Below are 25,707 nucleotides of genomic sequence, written 5' to 3'. Positions count from 1 at the left end.
CCTATAGCTGGGGGCTGCCCAGCAGAAGTCAAGCCCCATCTAATCTTTAAGTCTCAAAAGCTTCTTCTTGAGTTTCTTCCCGGGGCCAGGATGAGTAATGTTTACTGAGAAATCAGAAAACACTGTTAGCAGTAGAGCAGAGGTTTGCCTGGATGCCACCAAGCCCACAAGCCAATTTCACCAGTGTCTAGGCAGCAGCCACTACAGCTACAGGGTCTGCTCTACTCCTCAAGAGGATGGAAGGAGTTGTGCTGTATACAAGCAATTTATCCCCATAATAATCACGTTACAAACACCTTTATATAATATTTATTGATTTTCCCCGATTATAAAGTTAATATATTTTAATTGTAAAAACTTTAAAAATACAGAAAATGATTAAGAAAAATTACCCCTGGTTCATCTCCAAAGAGATAATCGCTGTTTATTAAAGAATTTAAGATATTTCTTCTAAGGAAAAAACCTCCAACCATACCGACAATTATGACTTAAACTTTTTAACTATGGGGATACATATTTTCACAATTATCACCATGGTTTCTTTTTAAGAAAGGACATTACAAAGTTTTTCGTTTGCTTGGTTGGTTTTTTTTAATCACCAAGCACAACAGCATGCACAAGACTGCAACCTGAACTGTTTGCTTTTTGAACTCAATTTCTATGTTTCTCAATAGTCTTAGGTAGATGTTTCAATATAAATACATATAGCACCACCTCCTTCTACCATGATACTCTAAGTTACAGCTACATTATAATCTACTTAGCCAGCCCCTCTTTATTTATTTTGAAGTATTTATTTGGTTGTGCCAGGTCTTAGTTGCGGCTCACTGATTCCTCAGTTGTGTCATGAAAACTCTTAGTTGCGTCATGCATGTGGAATCTAGTTCCCTGGCCAGGGATCGAACCCGGGCCCCCTAACCACTGCACCACCAGGGAAGTCCCCAGCCCCTAATTATTAGCCACTGCTTTAGTAAACGGACTTTTGTTTCCAGTTTATTTTCTTAATAATTGTTAAGATCCATTTCATGCAAATAATTTTTTTCTGCTGCTGAGTTATTCCTTTACAATAGTGGGATTACTGATTGAAGGATTTTATGAGTGACATGTATTGCCAAATTGCTTTCCTTTTATTTTTCTATTTTTTTTAAAAAATATTTATTTATTTGGCTGCGCCGGGTCTTCATTGCAACATTTAGGATCTTTTAGTTGCAGCATGCAGGATCTAGTTCCCTGACCAGGGATCAACCCAGGCCCCCTGCATTGGGAGCGAGGAATCTTAACCACTGGACCACCAGGGAAGTTCCCCAAATTGCTTTCTAAAAGAACTGCACCAAATCATACCACCACCAACTTAACAGTACCCCTGTATCATAGCCAAGCCAACAGATTTTTTAAAATTTGTGAGTAAAATAACCTTACCATTTTAGTTGATTATTAAGAAACTGAAATTTTCCTCTTCCCCTTTAGATGTCTTATTAGGGAAAAAAGTGCTACATTTCATTAAGTCCCTTTTTGCTGCTACTGAAGTGATCACATACTTTATCCTATTGTCATCAGACTGCTGATCAAACTCTAATCGGCCTCCAGTCCTAGACAGCAGTCTCCTAACAAGGGCTTCCTTTCAATGTCCTTTCCCTAGTTCCAAACGTGGCAACGCATCTCCTCCTTCTCCAGGCCCCACGCAGCCCTGTTGCGGGGTCGACTCTGGCCCCTGGGGCGGTCCGTGTCCAACCTCCCGCGGGCTAGGCCCCCGGTAAGTAGGCGAGAGCCGAGTTTCCGAGGTGGCGGGGCGCGGAGCCGCCTCCGGACAGACAGAGCTGGGATCCCCGAGGGGAGGACGGGGCGAGCGGCCCCTGGGATGGCCCCTCCCTCACCACCGAGGTTCGCGCCCGGGCCACGCCAACCCCGCTCACCGTGCGCGGAGAAGGCCGGCCGGAGCTCGCGGGCTCTGGAGCAGAAGGCGAACAGCCGCGACCCCTGCGCCCACCGGCGCGAGAACAATGACCGGACAGGAAGTGCCTGGGGATGGGCTTCCGGCTCCCCAAGTAGCCAGGCCAGCCTCTCTAGGAATCTCGGAGGTGCTGTCTTCTCGTTGGGTGTCCAATATCGCTACCGACCAGCGATGGAGGCAAAAGCGCTTAGAGGAAGAGTGCAGGTGGATTGGGGCACTGAGCCTCTGAGCGCGGGGCATCCCTAGGCCGGGTAAGGCCACTTAACCGAGGTGCACACCCTAAGGCCACTTAACCGAGGCGCACACCCAACAGCCTGAAGCTACAAAGCCTCCATCTGTGGAAGACCCTGATAATTTTGCCCTAAATGTTCTGGAAATATCAAACAGTACAGAGCATGGTACAACGAGTGCCTGTATCCTCCTTCTGTACTCAACAATTAACACTTTGCTATGTTTGCCTTACCTCTCTATATACTGAAGTCATTTTTTTAAGTTGTAATCATCAAAACACTTCATTCCAAATACTTCAATATGCATCCTTCAGTAATAAGAATAATCTCCAAACTAACAATACCATCATTACAGGTAGGAAAATGAACAATAATTCCGTGAAACCATCTAATAACCAGTCATTTTCAAATTTCCAACTGTTCTAAAATATATATTTCATAATTTTGTTTTTCCGAATCAGTTTCACACACTGCATTTGATACGGCTCTTTAGTTTTGCTTTTTATTTTGAATTTACAGATTCACAGAAAGTTGCAAAGATAATACCCTTCAACTAGTTTCCCCCAATGGGTACATCTTACATAGTTTAATATTAAAAAATCAGGAAATTGATACTGGTATAATGTGTGTGTACACTTTGTCGTTTTATCACGTGTAGATTTGTGTAACCACCATCACAATAAAGATACACAACTGTTCCAACACCACCAAGGCCTAAGTGCTACCCCTCCCTCTTCCCCTGCTCCCTCCCACTATCCCCAACCTCTAGCAACCACTAATCTGTATACTTTCATCTGTATACTTTTGTCATTTTAGAATATTATATAAATGTGGCCATACATTTTTTTTCACTCAGCATAATTCTCTTGGAATACACTTGAGTCACTGCAGGTATCAATAGGGCATTCCATTTTATTGCAGAGTAGTATTACATGGTATAGATATACTGCAGTTTGTTTTAACCACCTGTTGAAGGATATTTGGGTTACAGATCTTGACTATTACAAATAAAACTGCTTTTAACAGTCAAGTACAGGTTTTTTTTGTGAACACCAGTTTTCATTTCTCTGGGATAAGTGCTCAGGAGTGCAAATACTGGGTATATATGGCAAGTGCATGTTTGGTTTTATAGGAAACTGCCAAATCATCCCCCAGAGTGGCTGTAACATTTCTCATTCCTGGCAATGTAAAAGATTCAGTTCCTTTGCATCCTTGCCAGCATTTGGTGTTAAAACTTTTTTAAAGAAGCTATTCTGATAGCTGTGCAGATTTTTAACTTGCATTTCCCTAATGGCTAATGATGTTGAACGTCTCTTCATTTGCCATAAATATCTGTTCATGTCTTTTGCCCTTTTTCTAATTGGATCTATTTATTACTGCTGAATTTTGAGAATTCTTTAGTCTAGATACAAATCTTGTGTTGCATATATGATTTGCAAATATCTTCTCCCAGTCTGTAATGCTTTTCATCCTCTTTAAAGAGTCTTTTAGAGAGAAAACTATTTTGACGAGGTTCAATTTATCATTTTTTTCCTTTTATGGAGCATGCTTTTGATATGTCTAAGAATTCTTTGCTTAGTCTTAGTTCCTGCTGTGATTTTTATTTTTTGCCTATGGCTATCCAATTGCTGCAGCAGCATTTGTTGAAAGGCTATCTCTCCTCTACTGAATTGCTTTTGCACCTGTCAAAAATCCATTGGGCATCTGTGAGTCTACTCCTGGCTCAGTATCTTATGGCTCTTTAGTATCTTTTAAAAACAACCCTCTCCTCCACTTTTTATAATGGAAAATTTCATACATATACAAAAGCAGTACAATGAACTCTCAATATTCACCCAGCATCAACAATTATCACCCCTCCCATTTTCATCGTATCTTTTTGAAGAATCCAGTTTTCTTTTTCTTTTTTGGCCGTGCTGCTTGGCTTGTGGGATCTTAGTTCCCCAACCAGAGATCAAACCTGCGCCCTCAGCAGTGAAAGCACGGAGTCCTAACCACTGGACTGCCATGGGTTTCTCCCAGTTTTCTTACACAATATCCCACGTTTTAAACTTGTTTCTCATGGTGTCTTTTATCTTGTTCCTCTGCCTCCTGTATTTCCTGTAAACTGGCAATCAGGTCTAAGAAGCTTGATAAATTCCGGTTATACTTTTGGCTTTATTGCATTACATGCGGAGAGGCACATTATGTGAGTTGTCTCAGTCTTAGCAATGTTACATTTTGTTAAACTGATTAGGAGGTAAATGCCAACTCTCTTCATTGTTAAAGTACATCTCTCCCTGTGTAATTATTACATAATCCGGGGTGATTCTTCTGTATGGACATAAAGCATTTTCATATTCATTACCTCATAACAACTTGGTGAGGTAGATAGTCTTCCTTCTGTTTAACAGATAAGGAAATCAAGGCTCCAAGAAATGAAGGCATTTGTCCAAGGAAGAGTGGCAGAATCTGACTCATAGGGTCTTCAGACTTTTAACCTGGATCCCTTCCAGTTTTCACTCTTGGTCCTTTCAGTCTAATGAGGAACCTGCCCTCAAGGAACTTTGGGGTTGAATTAATAACACTTATTATAACCAACACACCACTTCAATGCAGCTAGTATTAGAAAACACAATCCTAATATTAAGGTATTTATACTCGTGATAGAACTGGAGTTCTAAGAATTACAACATAAAATTATCAAATAAAGAATATAGGAAGAAATAAATTTACAAATGTACAAAAGGGTACAGACTGAATGAATGATTGGTTCACTGGGAGTAAATGGGCCTGACCACTCAGAGGTGGATTCTGAATTGGTTTAATCAGAGCTTTGAAGGGCTTGGCTCTGTGTAAAAAAACTTATGTAGTAAGTTGAGTGCTGGGACAGAATGTTGTTTCTTAAGTAACAAGCTATTTGTATGTCAGTAATGATGAAATACTGATTAGAATTCAGAATGACAGTAGCAGGGATAATCAGCTCAAGGGTTGAGGTTAAGGATTTTTTCCTGTCGACAAGGAAAAGCAACATAGGACTGTCCTTCCATTTTGACACTCTACGTCCGCTAGTTTTAAAATCCAAAGGTTGAAAAATAAATTGTTTTTCTTGGCATCATACTAATAGCTGGACATACTATTTAATAAGCCAACATTTTTTCCACAAAAACAAACTAATATATAATCTATTATCTCCCTTAGACATTTAAAAAGCTGTTTTAAAAAGGTCTTTTTAAAGTACAAAATTCCGAAGTTAGCTATCCACCATACTTCCTCTTACTATAAAAATGAATCTTTTGAGGTGCATGAAGTCCTAATATTAACTTAATGAACAAACATTACATTATGCCATGTTCTAGATTTTGACCATTACCTCTTTTATCCAACTTTATTGACAACTAAATTGTTTCATAAAGTACTTTCACATGATCCTTTTACTGAATGCTCACGATGCTATGAAGTAGGCATTACACCAATATTTGACTGACAGAGAAACTGAGACTTAGAGGCTGACTTTATAACATCACAGAGCTAGGAAGAGAAAGAGCCAGGACCCAAACCTAGGTTTTCTGATTCCAAATCCAGTGTACTTAAGTTGTCCACAAACAGCAGACTCTTGCCCACCCAACTCCATGTTTGATGTCTTAATCATACTGTCTGTAGAGACTTTCTCTAGCAGTAATACTATCTTTAAGATGTACAACGTATATATACCTTTTCAAAAATGTACACTTTTTAATACCAAGATATTTTTGCTATCATTTACAATGACACCATTACCTCTTATAAAACATAACCCAATTTCTTCAGAATCTTTGATCACTCCAAGGTCCTTTTCTAGGTTCATAACAAATGGTTTGGGACAGAGGATTTAACTAGAGTTTGGCTTATGTTTTTGTAGTCTTGAAAGTCTAGATTAACTTTCTTCCTCATGCAACATACTTGTCTATAAAAGGGGTGATCATGATTTTTTTCCTTATAAAAACCATATGCTGCCATTTATCCAAAAGTTACTTAAGTAGGCAGGGATTCTATTCCATTTGACACATGATTCTAGATTTTCTGAATCTCTGTCTTGGACTCATTGGCATTTTGGAGCCAAGAGAATTCCTCCACAGAATGGATTTTTTGTTGAAGATGAAGGTTTGAAGTCTGAGAGAATTCCTTTTCAGACTCATCACATTCACAGTTTTTTTCATCTGTATGAATTTTCTGATGTACAGTAAGGTTTTTTCTTTGCCTAAAAACTTTACTACAATCATTACACCCATATGGTTTCTCCCCTGTGTGGATTCTCTGGTGGCCAACTAAATTCCTCTTAGAAGTAAAAGATTTTCTACACTTTTCACACTCATATGGTTTTTCCCCAGTGTGCATTCTCTGATGTACAACAAGGTTTTTATTCTGACTGAAGTCTTTTCCACACTCATTACATTTATAAGGTTTCTCTCCAGTATGGATTCTTTGATGTACCATAAGATTTCTACTAGAGGTAAGGACTTTTCTACATATATGACATTCATAGGTTTTTTCCCCACTGTGAATTCTCTGATGTTCAATAAGATTCCTGTTGTAAGTAAAGCCCTTCCCACACTCATTACATGCATAGGGCTTCTCACCAGTGTGGATTCTCTGATGGGCTATAAGGTTTGAGCGGTAACTGAAGACTTTCCCACAGTCATTACATTTATAAGACTTTTCCCTTGTGTGAATCCTCTGATGGCCAATGAGGCTTTTCTTCAGAATGAAGCATTTGCCACACTCATTACACTCATAGGGTTTCTCACCACTGTGGATTCTCTTATGTTCAATGAGGTTTCTGTTAGAGCTGAAAGCTCTACCACACTCACTGCATTCAAAGGGCTTTTCCCCAGTGTGGATTCTCCGATGTACAAGCAGGCTTGAATTGTAACTGAAAGCCTTCCCACAATCCTCACATTTGTAGGCTTTCTCCTGTGTATGGAGCTTCTGATGGACCATGAAACTCTTGCTCATAATGAAGGTTTTTCCACACTCTCGACATTCATAGGGCTTTTCCCCATTGTGGAGTCTCTCGTGGTCAATGAGGTTTCTGTTAGAACCAAAGACCTTGCCACAGTCTTTACATTCATAGAGATTCTCTCCTGTGTGGAACCTTTGATGTAAAATGAGGCTCTTTTTCAGAATGAAAACTTTCCCACATTCATTACATTCGTAGGGCTTCTCCCCATTGTGGAGTCTCTGATGGTCAAAAAGGTAAGCACTCTGAGTAAAGGCTTTCCCACATTCAGTACATTTATAAGGCTTCTCTCTGCTATGCATCCTCTTATGGTCAATGAGGCTTGACTTAGAAGTGAAAATCTTCCCACATTTTTTACAACCAAAGGTCTTCTTTTCTGTGTGAACTCTCTGGTGTAAGAGGAGGCTTTTGCTTCGAATGAAAACTTTTCCACATTCTTTACATTTATATGGGTTCTCTGTGCTGTGGAGCCGCTGATGGTCAACAAGGTAAGTGGTCTGGGCAAAGGTTTTTCCACATTCATCACATTTATAGGGTTTTTCCCCAGAGTGGATTCTCTGGTGCAGAATGAGGCTCTTCTTCAGAATGAAAGCTTTCTGACACTTGTTACATTTATAAGGTTCTTCTCCTTTGTGGAGCCTCTGGTGATCAATGAGGTAAGCATTTTGAGAGAAAACTTTGCCACACTCATTACATTTATAAGGTCTCTCCCCAGAATGGCGCCTCAGATGTATAATAAGGCCTGAGTGCCTATAGAAGCCCTTTCCACACTCCTTACATTTATAAGGTTTCTCCCCAGTGTGGATTCTCTGATGGTTTAGAAGATAAGCACTTTGAGAGAAGGCTTTCCCACATTCATTACATTTATAAGGTTTCTCCCCAGAATGGTTCCGTAAATGCATTAGAAGGCTTGAGCGCTGAATAAAGCCTTTTCCACACTCCTTACATTTATGAGGTTTCTCCCCAGTGTGGATCCTCCGATGGTTTATAAGATGAGAGATTTTATTGAAATGTTTACAACATATATCACATTTATAAAGCTTCTTTCCTTCAGTGCCTATTAAACTTTCAGAAAAAGCTGAATCTGAAGTCAAGCTTTCTCCAAATTCCTTCCACTTTTGGCCTCGTTTTTCTGGTGGAGTCCTTTTCTTCTTGTCTCGTTCACACAGGGAACCTTTCTTCAGTGTATCTCTTTCCCTTGTTTCATTTCTCCACTGACTTGCTAAAACTTGCCATTCATACTCTTCCTCAAAGTCAAGAACCTGGGGAACACTTCCTTGAAGTCTTTTTGATGTTCCTTTCTGAGAATCTGCTCTTTGAGATAGGCTTGGCTTTGATGTCACCTCCTCATTCTCAGTCATGGTCTCCCACTCTGGTAAAAGGAATTAAAAATGCAAATATCATCATATCCCTGTGTTAGTGAGAAAAAGATCTTCAAATGACTTTAAAACAAGCTAGAAGGAAACTTTTATATGCATACAAAAATGAAAAGATTTTTGTTAAATGACGGTACAAAGCAGAATGCTACACTGACAGAATGTTGTAAACGGATTAACATAAATTTCATTCTGAGATACTTCTAAGCTCGTTGCCTTCAGGGAGCAGATGGAAACATAGAAAGGATTCTGAAAAAACAGATGCAAGGAAGAACCAGAGAAAGAACATGGGATCTTTTGTAGGTGGTTCACACCTGAGGTTCAAGAAGTTGGATGGGACAAAAAGAACCATTTGGCTTATAAAGAGCTGTCTTTTTATTTTCTTCTTGCTAGGAAGATGGGAACTCTAAAAGAAAGAAAATATACCTAAAAACCTGGAAGGCAATCTTTAATTTTTAAAGTCGAGTGTATAAACACTTTTTAATTACTTGAAAGCAATTAACCTACAGGGAAAAAAAATCCATGAAAAAGCAACTTAATGCTTGGAATTCTCCTTCCAAAATTGAGAAACAGAATTTTAAAATTCATTTCACAAAAATATCAGGTCTAGGTTAGACTCCCTCACTTAATTAAATATAAAAGAGAAGAAATACAGAAAATGAAAAAATATAGATACTAAAAACCATGAAAACATCTATAAAATAATTAGGCTAAACTAGTTAACCTCTTTTCTACTTGAACATTCTCAAATATTTTAAAATGTGAAATTATATATATTTTAAATGTTTGGAGAACTTATTTTCACCATCCAAATATGAGAAAAATTATGAACTAGTTCTCCAAATTATCTAATAAGTAAAATTATGTAAATAATAGTAACATTATCTTCTATTTGAGTATAAAAACACTATTCTTCTACCTAAATAGAGAGAAAAGACATGAGAAAGGAGTGTTAACTATTTTACTCTATTATGAACTTCTTTAAGTTTATGAGAGTGTGAAAATGGAAAACATCCAATAAATGTTAAAGTGAACTACATTCTTAGATCAGGCCCTCATATCTCATCTCAACTGTCCCTCTCTCTGGATTCTGGGCAGGGCTGCCCATCACACTACACTGCTTCACTTAGCAGTAGGGATGGACATGTGTCCTAGGCCTATCCAATACCAGTACTCCAGTTTCCTTGTCCACAGTGATTGTATCAAGACTGGTTTCACAATTTAAGCAGGATGCTGGTGGAAAGGAAGGTTCTCTTTCTTTAAGGAAGTAGAAGTGTTTTAAGGAATAGAAGTGTTGCAGTAGTTAAACTGAGATGGAATATGGTTAAGAAATGAGCAACTTTTATATATACAGTAGCTAATTAGCTGGTTAAATGATCTGAAATTTTAGTATAGAAATCAGACTATGTATGGGCCTATTACGCTTTAAGGGACTTGGGAGAAAAATACCAGAATGAGAGAGGAAGCTGGTTACTTTCTGCAATCTTTGGTGAAGCCTGCAAGTAAAAGACAGGGTTCCCTACCTCCAATACTCCCCACTCCTCTAATCCATGTCCACTCCATTGCTAATTATCTTTCCAATAAGTATATTTGATCATGTCACTCACCTGCTCAAAACAAATAACCCTTCATTGCTTATAGGATAAAGCACAAATGACTAGAACAGCCCGAGAGCTGCCTTCACCCTATATCTGCCTATTTTTCTGGCTTCACTCCTTGTTAGTACCCTTTATGCCTGGAGACTCTAGGCATGGAAAACTATGTAGAGATGCCCAAACATGTCATGTTTTTGCTTGCTTCTCTATCACTGCCCTTGCCCCTTTCTCTTCCTGAATTGCTCTTCCTCACCCCAATTTGCTACCTGCCCAAACCTACAGCCTTAAAAACTAAGTACAAAAGTCACCCCCCCACCCCCGTAATAACCACTGACCTTACAGAAATTAAAAAAGGATTATAAAGGAATACCATGAATGATTCTGTGCCAATACATTGAACAACTTAAGATGAAATGGCTAAAATCGTAGAAAGACACAAACCACTAAAACTGACTCAAGAAGACATAGAAAATCTGAATAGTTCTATAATAAGTAAAGAAATTAAATCAGTAACCAAAAAACTACCCACAAAGAAAAGCCCAGGCCCACCAGTGATTGTATCACTGGTGAATTCTACCAAACATTAAAAGAATGAATACCAATTCTTCACAAACTCTTCCAAATAAATAGGAAAAGTGGGAACACTTCCCAAATCATTCTATGAGACCAGTACTACCTAGATACCAAAACCAGGCGAGGATATGACAAAAAAAGAGAAAACTACAAACATATCTTATGAATACAGACATAAGAATCCTCAACAAAGTATTAGCTAACTGAATCCAGCAACATATAAAAAAGAATTATACACTATGACCAAGTGGGATTTATCACAGGAATGCAAATGCTGGTATAATATCAGATAATCAGTTAATGTAATATACCATATCAACTATATAAGGGACAAAACTCACATAATCATCTCACAGATACAGAAAAAGTGTTTGGCAAAATCCCAAACTCCTTCATGATAAGAACACTCAACAAAATAGGAAAAGAAGGGAACTTCCTCAACCTGAAACAGGACACCTACAAAAAATTTAAAGCTAACATCATACTTAATGGTGAATGATTGAATGCTTTTCCTCTAGAAGCAGGAACAAGAAAAGGATGTCTGCTTCTGCCACATCTATGCAACAGTACTGGAGGTTCTAGCCAGGTCAATGGGGCAAAAGAAAGAAATAAAAGGCAGCCAGATTGGAAAGGAAGACATAAAACTATCTCTATTTGAAAAATTTGTATATAGAAAATCCTAAAGAATCTACCAAAAACTATCAGAACTAAGTAAGTTCAGCAAGGTTGTAGAATAAATAACAATATACAAAAATTAGTGGTATTTTTGTACATTAGCACTGAACAATCAAAAAACAGGAAATTAAGAAATAATAGCATCTGGGAATTCCCTGGTTGTCCAGTTAGGACTTGGCGCTTTCACTGCCAGGGACCAGGTTCAATCCCTGGTTGGGGAACTAAGATCCTGCAAGCCACACGGTGCAGCCAAAAAAAAAAAAAAAAGAGACCAATATTCCAAAAGTTAAATGGGCAAAGAACAGTACTAGGTAGTTCATAACATACGAAAAAATACTCAACCTGACTAGTAATGAGGGTGCTCATGAAACCAAATTGAAACAGCAATGAGATTTCATTTTTTCACCCTCTGTAAATCCTTCCCTAAACCACCCACCACTCCCCCCACCCTCCAAGTTCTTCCATCTAACCAAGCTCCTATGTGCTCCCGCACTCAGGCATACTTTTATTATATAACATTTGTCACACTGTATTGTAATTATTTGTGTAAATGTCTTTTACTCCAACTTGAATGTACTTTATGGCAGGGGTTAAGCTTGATGTGGGAGATACTTAATATTTCTTGAATAATTGCCTTCAAATCCTATTCCAATCTCTTAAATGAACATATACAAGTCTTTTACATATTGAAGAAGTATATGCAAGCTATCTGGGAGTCTGCTTTTCTACCAGCTTATCAATGCACAGAAACTGAGTGCACAAAACTGTCAAATATGATAGTGTCACAGTCTACCCCCAGGTCAAAACACCATGGGCTGTGTAGTACTTTCTTTGTCTGGGGGAATTTGGTTGTGCCCAACTTTTAAACATTATAAATCCTTTGAGGGGATTATCTTTAGACACATTACTTATTTTCCCTCTTTCTGAACCATTTCCTTAAGGTAGCCTCCTCAAGTCAGAATTACTAGGTCAAAGAGCATAAACACCTTGGTATCTGCTTGCCCAAAGCCCTAACAGCATTGCAGTTAGAGCCTATCTTACTTATTAAAGTTGATTCAAACTTCTCTTCCCTTAAAGAGCTAGAATAAATAAGGAATTACATTTTCTTCTTATTTTTTAAATTTAACTCCTAGACCCATCTGGAATTTATTTTGGCTTACAGAGTGAGGTATGGATCCATGGTGAGTGTTTTTCATAAAATTAATCAATTAACCCATAAAGCATGTTTTAAAATTCTTCAAAGAAAAGATGAATTATTGAGTAAATAGCATTAGAACTACTGAAAGCCACTTGGGTTAAAAAAAAAAAAACAACAACAAGCAAACGTGCAAGCTGGATTCCTATGTCATTCTGTATATCAAGATAAACTTTAGATGGACTAAAGCTTAAATGTAAAAACGAAACAATGAAAATGTCTGAAGAAAATACAGGTGATTTAAAAACTAATAATTTTATGAAGAAGGAGACCACAAAGGAAAATATTGCTGTTTGACTACATGAAAAGTTTTCTAAGACTTAAAAAATAATGATAATAATAATACTACTGGGCTTCCCTGGTGGTGCAGTGGTTGAGAGTCCGCTGGCCGATGCAGGGGACACAGGTTCATGCCCCGGTCCAGGAAGATCCCACATGCCGCGGAGCGGCTGGGCCCGTGAGCCATAGCCGCTGAGCCTGCGCATCCGGAGCCCGTGCTCCGCAACGGGAGAGGCCACAACAGTGACAGGCCCGCGTACCGCAAACAAACAAACAAACAAAAAACAAACAAAAAAATAATAATAATACTGAAAGGCAAACAAATGGGAAAATGTGCAACATGTGACAAAGGGTTAGCAGTTCTAATAAATAAAAGAAATATGTAGAAAAAATATGAGTAAGCAGAAAATGACCAATAAACACAATAACACTAATAATCAAAGAAATGAAAGAAAAATAAACAAAAGATAGTATTCTTCATCTAGCTAGCAAAGTTTTAAACAGTGACCAGGGCTTCCCTGGTGGCGCAGTGGTTAAGAGTCCGCCTGCCAATACAGGGGACACAGGTCCGAACCCTGGTCTGGGAAGATCCCACAAGCCACGGAGCAACTGGGCCCATGCGCTATAACTGAGCCTGCGCTCTGGAGCCCATGAGCCACAGCTACTGAAGCCTGCGTGCCTAGAGCCCATGCTCTGCAACGGGAGAGGCCACCGCAATTAGAGGCCTGCGCACCTCAATGAAGAGTAGCCTTCGCTCGCCGCAACTAGAGAAAGCCCGTGTGCAGCAACAAAGACCCAACACAGCCAAAACAAAACAAAACAAAATAAAAAATTTTTAAAACCCAAAAAACAGTGACCAAATCATAAGCACATACAGGGGAAATGGGCCCTCTTGTACTCTTTTTGTAGAAGTGTAAATTGGTACATCACTGATAGAAAGCAGTTTGGTAATATATATCAAAATATAAAATCTACAAAATGTTTGACCACCACACCATAGCTGAGATACTAAAAGACATATTCTCATATATGTAAAAATATATAGTATAAATTACTATGAACAATAAAAAATTTACTAAGGTTGCTGCGTACAAAATTAATAAACAAAAATTAAATATTTTCATGTATGCAAACAATGATCAATTAGAAAACATCAGAAAAGATTCCTATTTCAAAGAATCTATGTAACCAGAATATGTAAGATCTACCTAAGTGCAATTTAAAAACAGGCCTGAAACAGACAAAGGCAGTATGAACAAATGGAATGATATGTAATGTTCTTGAATAGAAATTCAGTATCATAAAGCTGTCAACGTAAAGCATGATACTCAGACAATGAAATACAGAGCTACTTCCTTCATGGCCTTTCCTAATCCCCAGGAACGGTACTGGTTGCTTTGTCCTCTTCATTTCCATCTCAAGAGGCTTACATCACTCTATTACCAATTATTTTACTCTGCCTTGTTTATTCTTTTTATGTTCATCTCCCAAATCATGCTACTTAAGGGCAGAATCACGTCATTTCCATAGTTGCCATTACATGGTAGGTGTTTAATGTTTGTTGGAAACATAAATGGCTAACTGTTTTTAAAAAAATACTCTTGTTATTAATCAAAGAAATCCACTTGAGAATAAATAGGTATTATAACTTAAAAAATTATATTAAAAATAATTTAAAAGAATGGGACTACTCAGCAGCAATGAAGGCAGAGCCAAAGGAGTGGTTCTTACGTATAGCTGGTAAGAGCAGAGACGACTGAGATCACTGTGGAAAGCAGTTTGGCAGTACGAAGCAAGAGCCTTCAAACAATTCAAACACTTAGGCCTAATAAATCTACTTCTAAAAAATAATGAGAAATTAAAAAAACAAAAACAAAAAACCTTAGGCATAGAGATAGATGATTATTATGGCAATTATTTAAAATAAAGAAATGGCTAACTAAATTATGACACAAATTACATAGCCAGTACAGATAATCATTGCAAAGAATTTGTGATAATATGAGTGAGGTGACTGCAAAGAACGCAAGATATAAAACTGTATATATTCATAAATACACACTCTCAAAACAATGTAAAAAACCTCAAACACACAAAAAAAGCCAGAAAGGTAATATATCAAAATTTTGATAGTAGCTGTTTGCAAATAGTGGGTTAAAAAATATTTTTTTCTTCTAATATTCTGTGTTTTCCAAATTAAGTATGCTATACTATGTTCATAATCAGAAAAACAAAAGTTGGGACTTTTCTGGTGGTCCAGTGGTTAAGAATCTGCACTTCTACTGCAGGGGGAAGAAAAAAGAAAAGAAAAACAAACAAAAGCTGATGAAGTTGGCAGGGAGGGAGATGCAAGAGGGAAGAGATACGGGGATATATGTATATGTATAACTGATTCACTTTGTTATAAAGCAGAAACCAACACACCATTGTAAAGCAATTATACTCCAATAAAAACGTTAAAAAATAATTTGAAAGCTGATGAAGTAAAGGTAAGAATTATGGGAAGAAAAGTGTCCTTACCTAAGGAAGTCACATTTCCATAATTCTCCAGCATCACATCCCAGTACAAAGCCCTCTGAATTGGGCCCAGACATGCCCATTCCTCTGAAGTGAAGCATACTGATACCTCCTCAAACATCACCAATTCCTGAAATAACAGGTATGTGTGAGATTATCCAAGCCCAGGAAGCTCCCCTACTGAAAGGTCCCCTTCACTTCTGGGGAAGACATGTGGTGAGGGCATGAGGTGGGCAAGGGATATCAGGGAGACATAGGAGACCCCACATGAAATCTGCCTTCCAATAGCATGGACCTTGATTTAGAGATGGGAGCTGACTGGACACCCAAGCACAAGGATGAGAGCTACTCCAGACACAATTAGGATACTTTAGCCACAATGAGATAGTGCAGATAGGATCTTAGGAAGAAAAGGGGATGCACATCTTACCTGGGGCTGGGCTGTCAGGAGCATGAGAGCCATTAATTGATTTCTTGGGTTCTCTTCCTGGGAAAGGGCAGAAGCTTCAGGGGCAGGAGAATCTGAAGGAGAAAAAGCTTCATATGAGATAACTGTTGTTCCTGCCCACTACTCCAAGTCCAATATCTTTATCTTCTATAAACAAGGAATTCAAAAAGACACAGAGCTCCCAAAACTAGGCAACGATGGCTATAAAATGATCCCCACGTGCAGGGCTGGAATAGCACAAAGAATAGCAATAAGAATGGATAAAGGGGGACGTCCCTGGTGGCACAGTGGATAAAACTCCGTGCTCCCAATGCAGGGGGCCTGGGTTCGATCCCTGCAGGGAACTAGATCCCACATGCATGCCGCAATTAAGAGTTCACATGTCACAACTAAGGAGCTGGGGAATCTCAACTAAGGAGCGCCACGAGCCACAACTAAGGAACCCGTGAGCCGCAAATAAGACCCACAAATAAGACCCAGTGCGACCAAATTAAAAAAAAAAATTTTAATTAAAAAAAAAAAAAAAAAAGGGCTTCCCTGGTGGTGCAGTGGTTAAGAATCTGCCTACCAATGCAGGGGATATGGGTTTGAGCCCTGGTCCCGGAAGATCACACATGCTGTGGAGCAACTAAGCTCATGTGCCACAACTACTGAGCCTGAGCTCTAGAGTCTGTGAGCCACAACTACTGAGCCCGCGTGCTGCTACTACTGAAGCCCATGTGCCTAGAGCCTGTGCTCCGCAAACAAGAGAAGCCACCACAATGAGAAGGCCATGCACTGTAACGTAGAATAGCCCCTGCTCGCCGCAACTAGAGAAAGCCCGCGCACAGCAACAAAGACTGAACACAGCCAAAAATAAGTAAATAAAATAAATTAAAAAAAAAAAAAAAAAAGAAAGCAAAAAATAGAATGGATAAAGGGTCAGAAAGGACCCTCTTGTCCAGGAAAGGACAAGAAGGAGAACAGGAAAGAGCTTGGTACCATAAGGGGTGCATATAAGGGCAGGAGAGGAAGCAACTATCTGGGAGTAGGGAGATGAGTCACAGTAAGAGTCCTGAGAAAGTCCAAAGCCATAGCCAGTAAGTTACCATGTTGAGGATCTTGGAGCAAGTTGAACACCACTGGGTCAGTAAGAGGATTTGAGCGAATTTCAGCTGATATGTGGCTGCCAGTGGGTGCATGAGGAAGTGCTATTCCTGGAGTGCTCAGACCCTCCTGGAGAGTGTCCTGATCCTGGACAAGGACTGGAACCTGGGAACAAGCAGAACAAAATAAGCTGACTCTTCTTGTACCTCCAGAAAATGGACTCACCTAACATGGACCTCTTTCTGCCCATAATCTAGAACTGTGAGATGAGAGTGACCCACCTCAAGTATGGAGCATCAAAACAGCAGTAAAGCTTTGCCTTGAGAACAATGGAGCTGCCCTCTAGCCCCACTCATGGTACTGGTGACCTCTCCCAGAGGAGACTGAACACAACGGTGGAAACAGAAGCCAGACCTGGGTGTGGGTTAAGGAGGGAATGGGAAGTAACAAGCAATTAAGAGCTTCAGACCTGGTTTTAGATTACACCTGGGTTCAATACACTCTTCTACTTATTTACCCCTTTATTTATCCCTTCCTGCTCCAATAGAAGGAACACTAGAAGTCTAGACATTTGCTTTTGTTGCTAACTAGATGTCTCACCTAAGACAATGTAGTGAACCTTTTCCTGCCTCCATTTTCTTATCTCTCAAATGAGAAAGATGGATTAGTGATTAGTACTGAAATACATAGCTCTAAATTCTTCATTTTTATGATTTAAACAAATAAGCCCATCCTTGGTACCACTCCCAAGTTATATTCCAGACTTCTTATATAGAAATGTTTCTAGTGGGCTCCAGATTGACTGAAAGAGATCTGACACATACTAGAAACTATATTAAGATCCCAATTTAATAGCCAAGGATATAAAATCTTATCAAAGGCAAATATCTCAACCCAATCCCTTGGCTCATGGAATCCCCAGTAGGGGAACACATAGGGAGGTCTTGCCAGATCTAGAAAGCTTCATTCATGCTTTCCCACTGCCTTTTATACTTCAGGCTTACAACATCACTCCAAACATATTTATACAAACAATACATATGTTTCTGTTTAGAGGAACACTTACAAACATTATGTTCTTCAATTCTTGAACCAAACTCAGCATTAGCAAGCATCACCCAAGGAGGCAAAGCAAAGTCAATGCCTTGTGTTGATTCTGAATTCACCCAAAGACCCCAATCATAAATCCATTTCTCTCAAAAGACATTCTGTGGTCTGAACAGCTCATGAACCTGTTTTAATTAGCATTAGGGTTGCTACTGTGTTATTAATTGTTAATGAAAATCACAGCATCATCCTCTATCCCCTCTGTCCTGGGCCTACTCCCTCCTTCCACCTCAAACTCTTCCCCCTTCCCCTTTCTCACTTTTAGTGTTGGTCCATCGAGGTCTTTCTGCAGCTCCTCTACCAGGGCCACTGCCTCCTCACCACTCCCGGGGCGATGGATCTGCACCCAGGTCCGTATCTCTCCGGGCAGGATGCTCAGGAACTGCTCCAACACCAGCAGCTCAAGGATCTGTGCCTTGGTGCGTGCTTCTGGCCTCAGCCACCGGCGACAGAGCTCCCGGAGCCGGCTCAGTGCCTCCTGGGGTCCAGATGTCTCATGGTAACGTAACTGTCTAAAGTGCAGGTGGGAGGTCTCCCAAACAGAGGAGCTGCTCCCTTGGAAGCTGGTTCCCCACTTCCAGGTATCATCCTTCCCTTTAACAAGGCCCTCTTGTCTCAGAGCACTGTGGGCCCAATTTTCTCTTGTCATTGTTGTTATTTAAGAAAGGCTCCTCTCTAGGGCCCCTCAATCCTTGCTTGCCTTCTTCCTTAGAGCTTGGAGAACATCATCTATAAGACCTCAAGAAATCATTGTTAAAGTTAACCCAGAGAAACAATCAGGTTTTCCAGACCCCAGTTAGCTCTCACTAATGAAGAAACCTCCCTGAATGCAAAGTTCTAGATTCTGGGCCATGCCTCCTCTAACAGAAGCCCGGGCCCAAGGCTCTAGGGACACTAATACGCATGTTACCCAGACCATTGCTGATATCAAAAACATGAAATTCCTTTGGTCTTTTTTTTTGTGTGTGGTACGCGGGCCTCTCACTGTTGTGGCCTCTCCCATTGCGGAGCACAGGCTCCGGACGCGCAGGCTCAGCGGCCACGGCTCACGGGCCCAGCCGCTCCGCGGCATGTGGGATCTTCCCGGACCGGGGCACGAACCCGTGTCCCCTGCATTGGCAGGCGGATTCTCAACCACTGCGCCACCAGGGAAGCCCTGGTCTTTTTTTTTTTGGCCACGTGGCATGTGGGATCTTAGTTCCCCAACCAGGGATCCAAGCCGCGCTCCCTGCATTAGAAGCACGGAGCCTTAACCACTGGATGGCCAGGAAAGTCCCTCCTTTGGTCTTTATTCAGTTTCTCCTCCACCTAATTACAATAAATCCTTTATCCACCATTCTAACAATGGGCATCCTGGCTACTCCTGTGTGACCTTGAACAAGTTACCTCACTTCTAAGTCTCAGTTTGTTAACCTGTAAAATAGGGGTAACAACAATTCCTATCTTATGGGCTTGCTGTAAGAATTTGATGTGAAATACATTTCAGGCTTTTGAATAGTGCCTGGTATATGGATTCAAATGTTAATCATTATCTTTCTGCAACTAGCACTCTTTCCTATGTTCTTAGGCTTCTGCTTTCTAGAAATAGTGCATTTTTTAGAAATAATATGTATCTTTCTTATTACAAAATGGAAAATCTGTAAAACCAGAAAACACATACAAAACCAAAGAACAATCACTGCTATTGCTCTGGACTACATTCTTCCAGTCCTTTCTCCATGCACCAATTTGGATCACAAAACTGGATCCAACTGTACTGCTCCATAATTTCACACACATTGTGTTGTGAACACAATATCAAATATTCTTCATCATTATTTTCAAGAGTACATCAGCCCATGGGACCTTCCTGGTGGCGCAGTGGTTAAGAATCCACCTGCCAGTGCAGGGGACATGGGTTTGAGCCCTGGTCCGGGAAGATCCCACATGCTGCAGAGCAGCTAAGCCTGTGTGCCACAACTACTGAGCCTGAGCTCTAGAGCCTGCGAGCCACAACTACTGAGCCTGCATGCCACAACCATTGAAGCCCGTGTGCCTAGAGCCCATGCTCCACAACAAAGGGAGGCCACCGCAGTGAGAGGCCTGCACACCGCGGGGAGTAGTGGCCCCCACTCACTCCAGCTAGAGAAAGCCCACGTGCAGCAACGAGGACCCAACACAGCCAAAAATAAATAAATTTATTTTTTTTTAAAAAGTATATCAGCCCATTCCTACTTAAGTAGTCCCCTGTTATTAGAAGTTTAGATTATTTATAATTTTCTATTACAAATTCAGCTGCAATGACCATCTTTGCTAATGAATTTTTGGTTACATTTCTGCTTATTTCTTCAGGAAAAATTCCCAGAAAAGAAATTGTTTGGCTGAAAGGTACAAATAGTTTAAACTTTTAAGGTTGTAATAGCTACATTACTATCAGTAACATATAAGAGTGTCTCATTAATTTTATTTAACACATGGATCCTTAAAATTCATGCTTATAATGGAGCAGAGGAGGCCAAGATATAAACATAATTTCAGTATAATGTGTGAGTACAATTAATAGAAGGACATATAAGCACAGTAAGAATTCATGAAGGTAATTTTGGGTTGGGCTGTAAAGAAAAAAAGACCACTGGAGTATTAGGAAAGCCATTCCAGGAATAAAGAAACTGTAATTTCAAAAGCAAGGGAGAGGGCTTCCCTGGTGGCATAGTGGTTGAGAGTCCGCCTGCCAATGCAGGGAACATGGGTTCGTGCCCCAGTCGGGGAGGATCCCACATGCCGCGGAGCGGCTAGGCCCGTGAGCCATGGCTGCTGAGCCTGCGCGTCCGGAGCCTGTGCTCCCCAACGGGAGAGGCCACAACAGTGAGAGACCACAAAAAAAAAAAAAAAAAAAAAGCAAGGGAGAGACAGCACATACAGCTCTGTTAAAAAGGTTCTTTGCAAATCAGAGAAGGAAGTAAACTTTGAGGTAATTTTGTAGAATTAGAGTAAAGAGGTAAACAGAAGCAAATTCTAAAGGCTACTGAGAGGCAGCCAGAGGCATCCCAAGTAGCCAGAGTGGCATTGCCAAGCTCCTTCCACAGGAATTACACTCAGCATCAAGCCACTGTAGATTTAACCTGTGTCTGTGAGCATCTGTGCTTTATCTAGTTTTACTTTGTGCATCTGTTAGCAAGACGTGTCCTAAGGGAACTGCTTCTTTGCTTTACATCATTTCAGCTTATGAAAGGTTTCATAAGAATACTTTCAGGGACTTCCCTGGTGATGCAGTGGATAAGACTCCATCCCAATGCAGGGGGCACAGGTTTGATCCCTGGTCAGGGAACTAGATTCCACATGCGTGCCGCAACTAAGAATTCGCATGCCACAACTAAGGAACCTGTTTGCCGCAACTAAGGAGCCTGCCTGCCGCAACTAAGACCTGGAGCAACCTAAATTTAAAAACAAAACAAAACAAAAACAACCCTACTTTCAAACATTAGGGGAAACCTGTAGTCTAAACAATAAATTAAAGTTCTAAATTAAGTAGTAGTAGGGATAGAACAATTGAGAAAAACTGAGCAGTTCTTTGGTAACTGATCTGGTGGGGGGATGGAAAGGAATTTAAAAAAAGGATTTCTATCCCATGTTCACAGATAGGAAGACTCAATATTATCAACGTTTCAGTTCTTCTCAACTTTATCTATAGATTCAATGCAACTCCAATCAAAATCTCAGCAAGGTATATTGTGGATATTGACAAACTGATTCTAAAGTTCACATGGAGAGGCAAAAGACCCAGAAAAACTAACACAATACTGAAGAAGAAGAACAAAATTGAGGGACTGACACTACCCACATCAAAACTTTCTAAAAAGCTACCATGATGAAGACAGCATGGTACTGGCAAAATTGTAGACAGATCAATGGGACAGAATAGAGAGTCCAGAAATAGACCCACATGAATAGTCAACTGATCTCTAAGAGAGAGTCAAGGTAATACAATGGAGCAAAGATAGTCTTTTTGGCAAATGGTGCCGGTACAACTGGAATTCACATGCAAAAAATAAATCTAGACACAGACTTTACATCTTTCACAAAAATTAACTCAAAATGGATCACAGACCTAAATGTAATATGCAAAACTGTAAAATTCCTGGAAGATAACCTAGGAGAAAACCTAGATGATCTTGGGTATGGTGATAGTTTTTTAGATAGACACAAAAGACATGATCCTTGAATGAAATATTTAATAAGCTAGACTTCATCAAAATTAAAAAACTCTGCTCTGCAAAAGGCAATGTCAAGAATGAGAAGAAAACCTGAAGACTGAGAGAAAATACTTGCAAAAGACACACACTATTATCCTTCCTTTGTATATTTTATACAAAGAACTCTTAAAACTTAACAATAAGAAAACAAACAACTCAATTAAAATATGGCCCAAGGGGTTATTCCCTGGTGATCCAGTGGTTAGGACTCAGAGCTTGCACTGCCAGGGGCCTGGGTTCAATCCCTGGTCAGGGAACTAAGATATCACAAGCTGTGTGAGGAGGCAAAAAAAAAAAAAAAAAAGTTAAGATAAAATGACTCAAAGATCTAAACAAATACCTCACCGAAGAAGATATACTTATTTCAAATAACTGCACGAAAATATGCTCCACATCATATGTCATCAGGGAAATGAAAGTTAAAACAATGAGATACCTTATGTACCTATTAGAATGGCCAAAATCCAGAACACTGGCAACACCAAATGCTGGTGAAGATGTGGAGCAACAGGAACTCTCTTTCATTGCTGGTGGGAATGCAAAATGGTACAACCACTATGGAAGACAGTTTGGCGGTATCTTACAAAACTAAACATAATCCTACCATAAATTCTAGCAACTGTGCTCCTTGGTATTCATCCAAAGAAACTGATGACATACATCCACACGAAAACCTGCACATGGATGTTTACAGCAGCTTTATTCGTAATTGTCAACATCTAGAATCAACCAAGATGTCCTTCAATACATGAATGAATAAACTGTGGTACATCCAGACAATGGAATATTACTCAGTGCTAAAAAGAAACAAGCTATTAAGCCATGAAAAGATACAAAGGAAGCTTAAATATGGACTACCTAGTGAAAGAAGCTAATCTGAAAATCTAACATACTGTACAATTCCAACTATATGACATTCTGGAAAAGGCAAAACTATGGAGACAGTAAAATGATCAGTGGTTGCCAAGAGTTGGAGAAGGAAGGGATGAGCAGGCAGAACACAGGATTTTTAGGGCAGTGAAACCATGTTGTATACTAAAATGGTGGATACATTATACAAATAATTATAAATCTGTCCAAACCCATAGAATATATAAACACAGAGAATGAACCTTTATGTAACCTATGGACTGTGGGTGATTAAAAAATGTGTCTGATACAGGTTCACCAACTGCAACAAAAGGTACCACTCTGGTGGGGGATTTTTTTTTTTGATTGAAGTATAGTTATTACATAATGTTGTATTAATTTGTGCTGTACAGCAAAGTGATTCAGTTATACATAAATATACTCTTTTTATATTCTTTTCCATTATGGTTTAGCACATGATATTGAATATACTTCCCTGTGCTATACAGGAGGACCTTGCTGTTTATCCATTCTATAAATACTAGCTTGCGTCTGCTAATCCCAAACTCCCACTCCATCCCTCCAGTGATGGGGGATGTTGATATGGGGGGATGCTATGCAAGAGCAGGGCAGGGAGTATATGGGAAATGTCTGTATTTTCTGCTTAATTTTCCTGTGAACGTAAAACTGCTCTAAAAAATAAAGTCTGTAAGTAAATAAAACCGGGGTGGAGGGAGAAGGATTTCTAAATAATTTTCTACAGTAAATTATCAGAATTCTATTTACTCTTATTTTGCAGATAGATACAAATAACAAATCCTTAAACATACATTTTGTTTGCTTCTCACAAAAGGTTTGTGAGCCAGAAGTTAAAAAGAACAAAAGAAGCCTCAAAGGAACTAAGCGATTCGCTCAAGGCCACTCAGTTATGGGAGCAAATTCTGAACTCAGGGATTCTAACTCCAAAAGTCCAAAACAACTGCATCTAAGAAAAGACTTCTGAAACCCAAACAACTATTCTAAAGCAATGGTTTAGAATAATAATGACAACAATTCATTATAAAGCTTTAATCTGGCAAGCTGTAAAACGAAAATAAACCATACGTAGTCACTCACAGGTTGGCAATGACCTTTCTTGCAAAAGACGGCGTTTACGCTGAGTTTACCATCTTAGTACTTAATGTGAAAATACATTCTCTGAAGCAATGGTAGTACGGGTTGTCTAAGTTTGCTTCTTAAATACCATTATATTACAAAATTAAAAGATGAGAACCGGTCCATACCTCAAGGGAAAAAACAAAAGCCCCCAGAAGTCTGGGAGCCCCTGCTCCAGGGAAGCCTCAAGCTGTTTCTCAGCATCAGTCTCAGAGAAGATGGGAAAAGAGCAGAAAAGCCTGAGCTGGGGAACCTGACTACTGAGGGCGGTGTTCTCAAAGGGGCAGCACATTCTGCTAACTCGAGGGCCGGTCCACAGACACACAGACTCAGGGGCGCTGTCTTCAATACCTTCCCCAAGCCGCAGCCAAGGAGTCCACCTCAACACGGAGCGGAGGGACCGCGCTGGGGGTAAGGGCCGAAGGGGGGTCGGCGAAGGCTGCGCTGCCCTGGCGAGCTCAAGCCGTACCCCGGGCCGCCCTCCCCGCGTGCCAACCTGACCCGAGCCCGCCCCGCTCACCGGGGGCTCCCGCAGCGGCTCCGGCCTTGGGGACCGCCGCCTCGGCGCCGGGACGCCGGGAGATGACACGGGAACTGGACGCCACGGCACCTGAAGCCCAGAATAATGGCTTACCCGCAGATACCGCGACTTCCGGTCGCTCACCCCACCTCCCAGTCCCGGCCCTCTAGGAAGCCGCAGCTCTATGGTTCCTAGCTTTTCCCGGTGAAGGCGAAGAAAAACGGACCTCCTGGACCGCTGGGTCTTCATTCCTCCCAACCAAAGAGTAGGCGTAGCTGTATTCTGGAACACAAGGATCAGCGGTGAATCAGACGGTTCAGGCCTTCAGGACGCTTGTTGCCTCCTGAAGGAACTGAACCTTTTTGTTTTAATTTGCAGTTTAACTGAGGTTGATGGGGAGTTCTTGAACCTAGAGCAGTTCTCACTGTAAATAACATGCCTTATAAATGACTCCCTTGTGAACTGGCTTACTGTCGAGTATCTCATGCCCAAATGATGAGATAATGGAGCTCTGGTGTTAAATATTAATCAAGCTGAAACTGCGATAGAGAGACACTGCCTCTCTGGAATGAGGAAGTTGTTGCAGTTGTCCATCACCTTGGGTACAGTTAGGTTTGTGTAAAGGAAACTGAACTCTGATTCTCTCTTTCATACTTAGATATTTTAAGTTTGGACTCCTGGAATCGTCAACCCTTATATGAGACAGACCAGAAAGAGGCTCCAAAAGGGTGTTGCAGGAGAGGGAAATGCCATGTCCTGGGACCCACAGGAGCCCTTAGGACGGACCACGTCAAGTGAGTGTCCTTGGCGTTGTGCAGGAAAGAATTCAAGAGCCCACCAAAGAAAAGTGAAAGCAAGTTTATTTAGAGCGATACACACTCCACAGGCCGAATGTGGACTGTCTCAGAAAGTGAGAGTGGCCCCAGGGCATGGGGTTGTAG

At 40.4% G+C, this 25,707-nt stretch overlaps 1 protein-coding gene across 10 annotated transcripts; it reads right to left on the bottom strand.

Moving 5' to 3' along the window:
* Positions 1-31: 31 nt before the first annotated feature.
* On the bottom strand, positions 32-24,905 carry ZNF197 (zinc finger protein 197). Of its 10 annotated transcripts, XM_067005662.1 has the most exons (7): positions 24,375-24,766; positions 22,847-22,961; positions 18,270-18,748; positions 16,906-17,068; positions 15,800-15,891; positions 15,373-15,499; positions 2,667-8,531 (listed from the first exon to the last, which is right to left on the bottom strand). In XM_067005662.1, exons 3-7 carry the CDS (start codon positions 18,657-18,659, stop codon positions 6,214-6,216), a joined length of 3,090 nt encoding a protein of 1,029 aa, XP_066861763.1. In that variant the 5' UTR covers positions 18,660-18,748; positions 22,847-22,961; positions 24,375-24,766; the 3' UTR covers positions 2,667-6,213. The 10 variants fall into 10 exon arrangements, with proteins under 10 accessions (XP_058933252.1, XP_058933250.1, XP_066861763.1 ...); XM_059077269.2 differs by lacking the exons at positions 2,667-8,531; positions 22,847-22,961; positions 24,375-24,766 and adding exons at positions 32-104; positions 24,767-24,885 and having other exon boundaries at positions 18,270-18,739; XM_059077267.2 differs by lacking the exons at positions 22,847-22,961; positions 24,375-24,766 and adding an exon at positions 24,767-24,905 and having other exon boundaries at positions 2,660-8,531; positions 18,270-18,739.
* Positions 24,906-25,707: the final 802 nt, after the last annotated feature.

Source organism: Kogia breviceps, chromosome 10, assembly GCF_026419965.1.
Source record: "Kogia breviceps isolate mKogBre1 chromosome 10, mKogBre1 haplotype 1, whole genome shotgun sequence".
Classification (NCBI taxonomy): Eukaryota; Metazoa; Chordata; class Mammalia; order Artiodactyla; family Physeteridae; genus Kogia; species Kogia breviceps.
Note: the sequence above shows the minus strand (reverse complement) of the source record. Positions and strands in the feature narration are given on the sequence as shown.